At 63.6% G+C, this 8,960-nt stretch overlaps 1 protein-coding gene across 1 annotated transcript; it reads left to right on the plus strand.

Annotated features, from left to right (window-relative positions):
- On the plus strand, positions 1-7,413 carry SRMS (src-related kinase lacking C-terminal regulatory tyrosine and N-terminal myristylation sites). The gene is given in 9 exon segments (XM_004370508.1): positions 1-359; positions 3,772-3,871; positions 3,874-3,895; positions 4,508-4,674; positions 5,256-5,397; positions 5,500-5,745; positions 6,432-6,529; positions 6,611-6,767; positions 7,220-7,413. Coding segments are annotated over 9 exon segments (1,485 nt in total).
- Positions 7,414-8,960: the final 1,547 nt, after the last annotated feature.

The following is an 8,960-nucleotide window of genomic DNA, read 5'->3' on the forward strand; positions in this document are numbered from 1 at the left end:
ATGGAGCCCTTCCTCAGGAAGCGGCTGACCTTCCTGTCCTTATGGGATAAGATCTGGCGGGTGGGTGTGCTGGATGACTGTGTGCTCCGGACCCCAGATGCCGAGCCCGAGGAGACTGAGTCCCCCGGTGCTGAGCCCAGCGGCCCCTTGGTGCCCCCTGAGCAGCTCTTCATGGCACTGTGCGACTTCACGGCATGGTGTGCGACCGAACTGAGCATCAGCCGTGGGGACCGGCTCTTCACCCTCAAGGAGGAGGACGACTACATCCTTGCTCGCAGGCTCTTGGGGCAGCCCAGTGCTGGGCTCGTGTCCCGCACCCACGTCACCAGGGCCACACCAGATGTGCTCTCAGACCAACCGTAAGTACCTCAGCCAGAGTGCTCCGGTGGGGGGCCTTGGAGCCGGTCTGCTAGGGCTGGGCATCAGGAATAAGCACAGGATTTGAGCATGGGCACTGCCAAGTCCATGTCTCTCCATCCATCCATCCAACCATGCAGTGCTTGCTTGGGGCCAGATCTTCCTGACTTTGGGACCCAGCAGTAAGCAGGCAGACAGGGGTGGGAATGGCGAGTGCCTGGGCTGGGTCAGCCAGATGGGATGTGTTCCCATGGTGGGCCCTGCCTGCCAGCCCTCGTGCCCTCACGCTGGATTCAACCCTGCCATTGGGGCCTGGGTGGGTCTTGAGTCTTGAGGGTCCAAGGCGAGTGGGAGTGAGGCATTGACCTGACCCATCGTTCATGCCCCCAGGCACTTGCTATGTGGCCCCGCAGGGGTGGGGCCGGTCTCAGTGCGAGACCCATGGTAGGACTCAGATAAGCAAAGGTCCCACTTTGTGCTGTGGGGGGTGGTGACAGACGGGCAGAAGGGGATCCTGTTGGGGTCAGAGACCCCACTTGCAAGTCTATACTGGCTGGGCCACCATGCACTGGGCATAGGTGTGGGTCAGATGTAGCCCTGGCCTGTGGGACCTGCTCCCGAAGAGCCTTGCTTGGGAAGTGGGCGCAGATCGAGGGAGCCCACCCATTCTCTCAGAGACCCCAGGCTCCCAGGATGGGACAAGGGGTAGGAGGCTCTGGGTGGTGTTTTGGAGCTGCCTACAGGCAGGGAGGGTGCCACACTGGGGACACTAGAGCTGTGTGCGTGACAAGCTGTGATCACGGAGGACGGCGGATGAGGTGGAGGGGGCATCTCCTCGAGTTCCCAGGCCCTCACTGAGCCACCGTGCCCACTCTGAGCTGGGCCCCACGGTCCAGCCCTGGACGCGCTGCACACTGGCTGCACGCACCTTACCTAGTTCCCAGGGCCTTTCTCTTAAATGGGCCAGGCCAGCCTTGTGGCCCCCTCTGTGCCCCTCCTGCCTGGCCTTGGGGCTCTCATGGGCTCAGGTGCCTCCTCCAGTGTGGAGCATGGTGGTAGCCGGGCAGCAGGAAGCACACTCAGCGAGAAGGGCGGGCGCTGGCTGACCCCGCACTCTGCCTGACCTCCCTGACACTGTTCCTGTCCTGCAACTGCTGGGCAGAGTCTCATGCACTGGGCTGGCTGTTTGCAGACCAGCATCCCCTCAGGGCCACCTCCAGCCTCTTGGGGTCTGGGGCACTCACAACCTCTGCTGGGTGTTTGCCTTGTGACAGGTGGAGCCTAGAGTCACAGGAGGGGCCTTTGGAGCTGGGTGGGAAGCCCAGACCCTGGGAGCAGCTCCTGGAGGCGGCAGGGCGGGCTCCCGGGGTGGGGGTGGTGGGGTGCCCAGGCTGCTCAGAGGATGCTGTGGGAGAGAAAATGACTGTTTGCCTGGCCAGGACATGAAAGGGCTGATGACATGCATGGTGTCATTAGCCCGACACCTGGCCAACCCCAAGAGCCAAGCTGGTGTGGGCGTGGCCCTCACACGGACACAGCTGAGCTCGCAGCCCTGCCTGTGTTCAAATGTTTCTGCCTCCAGTGAAACCCTGCACGTCCTCCCAGGTTCCTCTTCCTGCCCCACCCAGCTGGCTCCACACGCCCCGCGCCCCAGGGACAGACCCTGAGAGGCGGCTGGTGGACCTTGTCCGGAGGGTGTGCAGGGCTCAGCACCCCATCCGAGGGCCTGACAGGGCGGCAGAACTGGGGATGGGGTGGGTGGAGGGATCTGGTATTGGGGAAACCCTGCTTCTCCCTCTTTCCTACAGCCCCTGGGTCCTGCAAGGTGGCCCTGTGGTCCCTTCCCATGTGAGAGGGTCAGTGGAGTGGGGCTCTAGTGGACGGTGCCCGGCAGCCCTGTGGGGAGACTCCTCCAACTCAGAAATCAATGTGCCCGTCCCCCAAGCCCGCTGACCCTCTAGGTCTCTGTCTTACGGGTGACCTTTGCCCACCGGCTGACCCCACCCAGTCACACCCAGTGACGGTCCTTCTAAATGTTTCCCAGGTCTCCATCTCTCCAACCACCTTTACCTACCTCACCCTGTCTCTGGCTTTGCCTGCTCCCTGGCCCCCATGGGGCCCATACTCCCTCAGACCATGTGAGTCCCTATCCTAACCGTTCCCCTCGCCTGCCTGTCCGCTCCTCACATCTCTGCCCCTCCTCCTGCCGGGCCCTGCTGTCACCAGATGCTTCAGTACCTGCCCCTGCCCCCGGCCTCACCTTTGCCTGCTTGGTCCCATCTCTTTGGGGTACTCCCACCTCAGCTACTTGACTCATCTTTGGGCCCTCCACGATCCCCCCCGATCCTGCTCCCCCAGGCTGGTTCAGTGCCCCAAGTCACTGTTCCCCCATCAGAAGGGACAACAGGCCCGTTTACAGGAGTCCACTCCTGTGGCTCCTCTGGGGGCTGGGCCTGGAAGGTCCAGAAAAGGCAGGCTCGGTGGCGGGGGGGAGGGGGGAGTGAGGCAGGTGTGGAGTTCCCCGATCTGGGCCTTGGGAAGCCAAGACATGTGAGGGGGTGGGACGGGGGACACTTCTGTTTCCTTCCAAGGTCTCTGGCTCCAGAAGTGAGCAGAACCTGGGGGGTCGCACCTCAGGTGGGGGCCCAGGTAGACTGCTGCCCAGGTGAGGGTTCTGACGGGGGAGCCCCACGCAGGCCCTTGCCCCACTCCACAGGCAGACCTTCCTGTCTGAGACTCCTGGGCAGAGGGGGAGTGGGTGCCCAGGGGCTCCTCCATCCTGGCACTCAGAGCCTCAGGTGTGCCCACGTTTACAGAGCAGCACCTTCAGATGGGGAGTGCCAGGCCCGTCTGCCCACTCCTGCCTTGCCTGGCTCAGGCTTCCTCCTCCAGGGGCCACTGCAGCACCCAGCCCTGCTCTCTTGCCCCTTTTGCTGACATCCTGAGGAAGGCCGGCCCAGTCAGGCAGCCCCCATGGTCCTCTGTGGCCACCCCCAACAAAGGAACTTCCAGGGCAACCCACAGGGCCCCTCATCCCCTGAGGAACCCCGCCACAGAGGCCGAGCAAAGTCTGGATGTCAGTGGGTCCTGCAAGTGGCCAGGGCTAAGTCTCTCTGGCTGGGGCTATTGGTCATTCTGTGAGCAGGGACATGGTGATCAGTCCATGGCAGGGTCATGAGAGCCTGTGGCTGAGGCAAGTGGACTTCTGGCCAGCTGGGTCAACTCTGTGGCTGGCCTTGGTAGGGTGCGCTCCGGACCCTGGAGGATCCCTGAGGCTGAGCAGAAGGTGTTAGGTGCTCACTGGGGCCCGGACCTGGGCAGCCCAGCACTTCGAGAAGACAAGATAGAGTAGGTCTCTGGGGACCCAGCCACTTGGTCAGCCCCCATAGTGACTGCTGTGCCTGCCACTTGCAGCTGGTACTTCAGAGGGATCAGCAGGACGGAGGCCCAGCAGCTGCTCCTTTCGCCCACCAATGTGCCAGGGGCCTTCCTCATCAGGCCCAGTGAGAGCAGCCCCAGGGGGATTACTCGCTGTCAGGTACTCCGGGCGGCCCCTCCCACCGCTGAGCCCTGAGCCCAAGCCAGCTGAAAAGTCCTTGACCTGGAGGGGCTGCCTGCCGAGGGCTGGGCTGCAGGCAAGCTGGTCACTTCATGTGATTGTTGATCCCTCACCCACTCACTCACTCATTAATTCATTCACTTGTTCATTTATTCACTCATTCTTTTGTGTATTAATTCACTCATTTATTAATTTACTCATTCACTTATTCACCCATTCATTCACTCACTTATTCCTTCATTTTTTCACTTACCCCTTCATTCACTCAACCCTTTATTCATTTCTTCACTTGTTAAATCTGTTCACTTATTCATTCAGTCACTCATTCACTCATTTGTTCACTCACTCATTATCCAGTTGTTCGCTTACTCATTCATTCACTTAATCATCTCTTCACTACTCATGTGTTCCCCGGGCCCCCAGGCCCCTCTCACTGCCCCCTGGTCTGCAGCTGCCCAAGTGGCCGGGGCTGTAAGCCTGGATCTGAGCCGGGCTCCTCAGGGGGCCATGAACCTCATCTGTTGGAGGTGGTGGGGGTCTGGGGCAGGCAGGACACCACCGAGACATAGTCTCCATCTCTCATGGCCCCAGTCTGGGCCCAGGCCAGGGTCTGCCACTACCGCATCTCCAGGGCAGCCAAGGGCCGCCTCTACCTGCAGAAGGGCCGGCTCTTCCCCATCCTGGAGGAACTGCTCATCTACTACAAGACCAACTGGAAGCTGATCCAGAACCCGCTGCTGCAGTCCTGCACGTCCCAGGTGCACTCACCTGCCCACCCGCCAGGCCCCCACTGCCCTCCACAGTCACTGGGGGGCTGGATGATCAGGCAGGTTCCTGGGCACAGTTTCCCTGATATACTTCCCAGAGTGGGGCCACTCCCTCCCAGGCCTGTTAGCTCTGTCTCTGGAAGTCCCTAGCGGGTGTGAGGCCCAGTTAGGGGGGCAGGAGTGGGTGCCGGGAGGGGAGGGCAAGTCTGTGCCGGGAGCAAGCTGTGGGAGGGAGACGCTGGAACCGCAGTATCTCCCGGATCAGCGGACGCTGCCCTGGTTCCTCCTGTCTTGTAATGACAGCCCGCCTGGCACAGTAATGAGTGTTTGTGGACGGATGTCCGGCTCGGGCAAAGGGGCCCCTTAGGTCCCCGAGGCACTGGGTCAGGCCCTCCTGAGGTCAGCACCTGTGTCCCCTTGGCCCTGGCTGGAGCCAGGAGGGCTTGTGAGTTGGATGTGGGAGATGAAGGTCTCCCTGGCTGCAGCTCCCAGCCCCCCACCCTGCGACGCTTCTTCCCCAGTCCCCCTCTCCTGGAGAGCACAGGAGAGGCACTGAGCCTCCCAACCCGCAGAAGGCCCCAGAGCAGGACGAGTGGGAGCGGCCGCGCGCCGAGTTCGCCCTGCGGAGGAAGCTGGGCAAAGGCTACTTCGGGGAGGTGTGGGAAGGCCTGTGGCTGGGCTCTGTGCCAGTGGCGATCAGGATCATCAAATCAGGTGGGTGGGCCCGCACGGCCCTCTGATCCCCGGAGTCCCCGGAGGCGGCGGCGGCGGGGACGGGGCGCCGCGGCGGATCCTCAGCGGTGCCCGCCCGCGCAGCCGACATGAAGCTCGCAGACCTCACCAAGGAGACCCAGACCCTCAAGAGCCTCAGGCAAGAGCGGCTCATCCGGCTGCATGCTGTGTGCTCCGCGGGGGAGCCTGTGTACATCGTCAGCGAGCTCATGCGCAAGGGCAACCTGCAGGCCTACCTGGGCGGTGAGTGGTCCCGCCGCCCGGCGCTGCCCCTGACCCGGCTTCCCGTCGCACTGCCCCCCGCCCCCCTCCACTCCCTCACCTCTCATGGCCCTCCCCTCAAAGCCTGCCTCGACCCCCGCCCCGCCCCAGACCCAGCCCCGCCCTCCTGGACCCCAGCCCCACCCCAACCTCGGCCCCACCACCCCAGGCCCGCCCCGCACAGGCAGCCCCACCCTGGCCCCACCCCATGACCCCAGGCCCCGCCTCTCGGCCTCTCCTTGCCCCCCTCCCTCTCTGCCCACCTCGACCCGGCCCTGGCCCTGCCCCTCGGCTGCGCCCCGAGGCCGCAGATCCCAGCCTCCAGGCCCCGCCCCAGGTTCCAGCCTCACCCCCACAAGGCCCCGCCCCCGAGTCGAGCTCAGGTCCAGCTCTCTGACCCCGCCCTACTTCCCGCCTCGCCTCGACCCTGGTCCCGCCCCACGCCCCCAGCCCTGCCCAGACTTCTTTCTAGCTCACGTGGTCCTGCTCCCAGCTCCCCTCCATCTCGCCCCCCACCACCCAGGCCCCAGCCCACCCCGTCCCACACGAGATGACAGGGCTGCCGCTGCTCAGCCACCGCCTCCCCCGACTCATGTGGACAACGGGCCTGATGTCTTCCAGGTTGGAGGTCCACAGGACTGTGGCTCTGGCTGCAGACACCCATCCCCACTGGGCCTCAGGCCACCAGAGGGTCACATTCTGGGGTCTGGGCTGAGCTTTGTGGAGCGGTGGGAGGTGGGCCACCTGGACACCAGCCTCTGCCGCGCACCGAGACCTGGCTGCCAGAAATGTGCAAGTGGGTGACGACCTTTCCTGCAAGGTGGCGGACTTTGGCCTGGCCCGGCTTCTCAAGGTCAGCGCAGCCTCGGGCTCAGAGTGGCCAGTGCAGATGGTCCTGCCCCACCTGCCCCCACCTACACCCCCCTCCTCCCAGGACAACATCTCCTCACCCAGCAGTGGCACCAAGATCCCTGTCAGGTGGACAGCGCCCGAGGCTGCCAACTACAGTGTCTACACCCAGAAGTCAGACGTCTGTTCCTGTGGCGTCCTGCTGTTCAAGGTCTTCACCTATGGCCAATGTCCCTACGAAGGTCCGCGGGCATCGAGGGAGGAGGCACAGCCCTGTAGGGGGATCTAGCCTGAGGGAGGAGGTGCACACACCCTGGGGAATCCAGCCTGAGGGAGGAGGGGGACCTACCCTGTACTCATCTGCGGGAGGAGGCACAGCCCAGGGAATCCAGCCTGAGAGAGGAGGTGCGCCTTGCCCCAGGTGCTCATCTGAGGGAGGAGGCACAGCCTGCCCAGTGCCCACCTGGGGTCTCATCTGAGGGAGGAGGAGGCACTGCCCGGGGGATCCAGCCTGAGGGAGGAGGTGCACCTTGCCCCAGGTGCTCATCTGAAGGAGGAGGCATGGCCCTGCCCGGGGTTCAGCCCTAGGGAGGAAGCAGTCAGAGGGCCTGGCCAGGTGCAGATTGGTGATGGAGAGGCTTGGGAGCCAGGGGTCCACTGTGATCCCTGGCCTGCTCACAGGTCCCCTCCCCAGGAACGACCAACCACGAGACGCTGCAGCAGATCTCCAGAGGATAGTGGCTGCCTCGCCTGGCCACCTGCCCGGCAGAGGTGTATGTGCTCATGCTGGAGTGCTGGAAGGCCAGCCCTGAGGAGCGGCCGGCCTTTGCGGAGCTGCAGGAGAAGCTGGGCGCTGGCTACAGATGCCTCCACCTGGCTGTCATGTGACCTGGCGCTGGGAACTGGACCCCAGCCCTCCCTGCTGGTGGCCCCTCAGGACAACGTTTGCTGTAAACATGTACAGAGATGCCCGCTGCTGGGAACCCCACTGGCCTGCGCACCCACGGAGCCTCTGGTGTGGGCCTTATGGGTTGACACGCACACGTGCACACACCCAGACAGTCGGTGGGTGTCATTTCATCTGCATGACCTGTGTCCTGGCATCTCAGGGAGACGAACTCAGGACAGAAGGGCCTGGTGGAGTCTAGGCTGCCCAGGCCCAGGGAGACGCTGGATAGGGAGGCCTGGGAGACGGGGCCCCGGCCTTGCCCTCGGCATGGACCCCACCGGGCACACACTGCACACACAGGACAGGGCTGTGTACGAACCTGTGCACACATGAGCCAACACCCAATAAACATTTATTGCCCGACTCAGGTACACGCAGATGCACACAGCAGCCCTTGGCCTCCCTTGAACCTAGGGCTGGGGTTGCTGATGTTGGCTGTCTTGGGTGGGGTGATCACGGTGCTCAGCACAGGGTGCAGGGCTGTGCCAGGCAGCTGGGGCCCTGGGCGTCAGCAGGCCTGGTGGAGACTGTGGGAGAGTCACGGGTCTCAGGTGACCCCACCTTCCAAAGGGCCCACGCGGCACCACTCTCTCCATCTCCTGGGGCTGCAGCAGAGGATAGTCAGGCTGTCCGGGGGAGACCCAAGCTGGGGGAGGGCTGGAGGAAGTGAGGGCAAGGTGGAGGCAGCCCCAGTAGAGGGGACCCCAAGCAGCCTGGTTGTGGCTCAGGGGCCTAGGAAAAGGGGCTGAAGGACACCAGGCTAGGTGTGGGACCCAGAAGGTTTGGTCTGTGGGGCTTGACGACCCTGCCCGCTCAGGCCACACCTCTGCCTCTGCCATGTCCATTGGCGGCTGGCCGGCTGGGTGGGTTCTGGGGGCCCTCCCGAACATGGAGCAGCAACAGCGGGTGACGGGACTCCTATGGGTCAGGGTCTCGGACACCGTGAGGGTCTTACCCTTCTTTCTGGAGGCTGCGGGAGTCAGTGCAGCTGGGAGGGAAGGGACACGAAGCCAGGACCTGGGCATCTCAGCCGCCACAAGCTGAACAGGCTTGGCGTTCCTAGGCCTTGGGGAAGGGCTGGGACTTTCGACTCTTGAAACTTGCTTGCTTCCTGGTCTGGCTGAGACATACATATCCTTCGTGTGAATGTCAGAAGGAAGAGAACCGACTGTTCCTCTTCTCCCTGTAAAAGGAAAAGTTCACGCGAGCGGTTTGCTGTGGGATGTTCTCCGGGTCCTTGCAGAATTGGAAACCTCCACTCCGGCCCTCCCACCCTTCCTGCCCCTCCTGCCCCCTGCGGCTGTCCCTGGGAGGCGGGGGAGCTCCCTGGAGTGGATGTGGCAAGGTCAGCGGGGAGGTGGGCGGCTCCCTGGGTGGGGAGAGTCTTGGCCCTTGCAGGACATGCGTTGTGGTGGGGATGGGGGAGAAAGACACCCAGGTCGGGGGATTGCGCCCCAGCTGCTGGGTGTGAGGAAGCGGGGCTCAC

This window comes from Trichechus manatus, unplaced genomic scaffold (genome assembly GCF_000243295.1).
Source record: "Trichechus manatus latirostris isolate Lorelei unplaced genomic scaffold, TriManLat1.0 scaffold00008, whole genome shotgun sequence".
Classification (NCBI taxonomy): domain Eukaryota; kingdom Metazoa; phylum Chordata; class Mammalia; order Sirenia; family Trichechidae; genus Trichechus; species Trichechus manatus.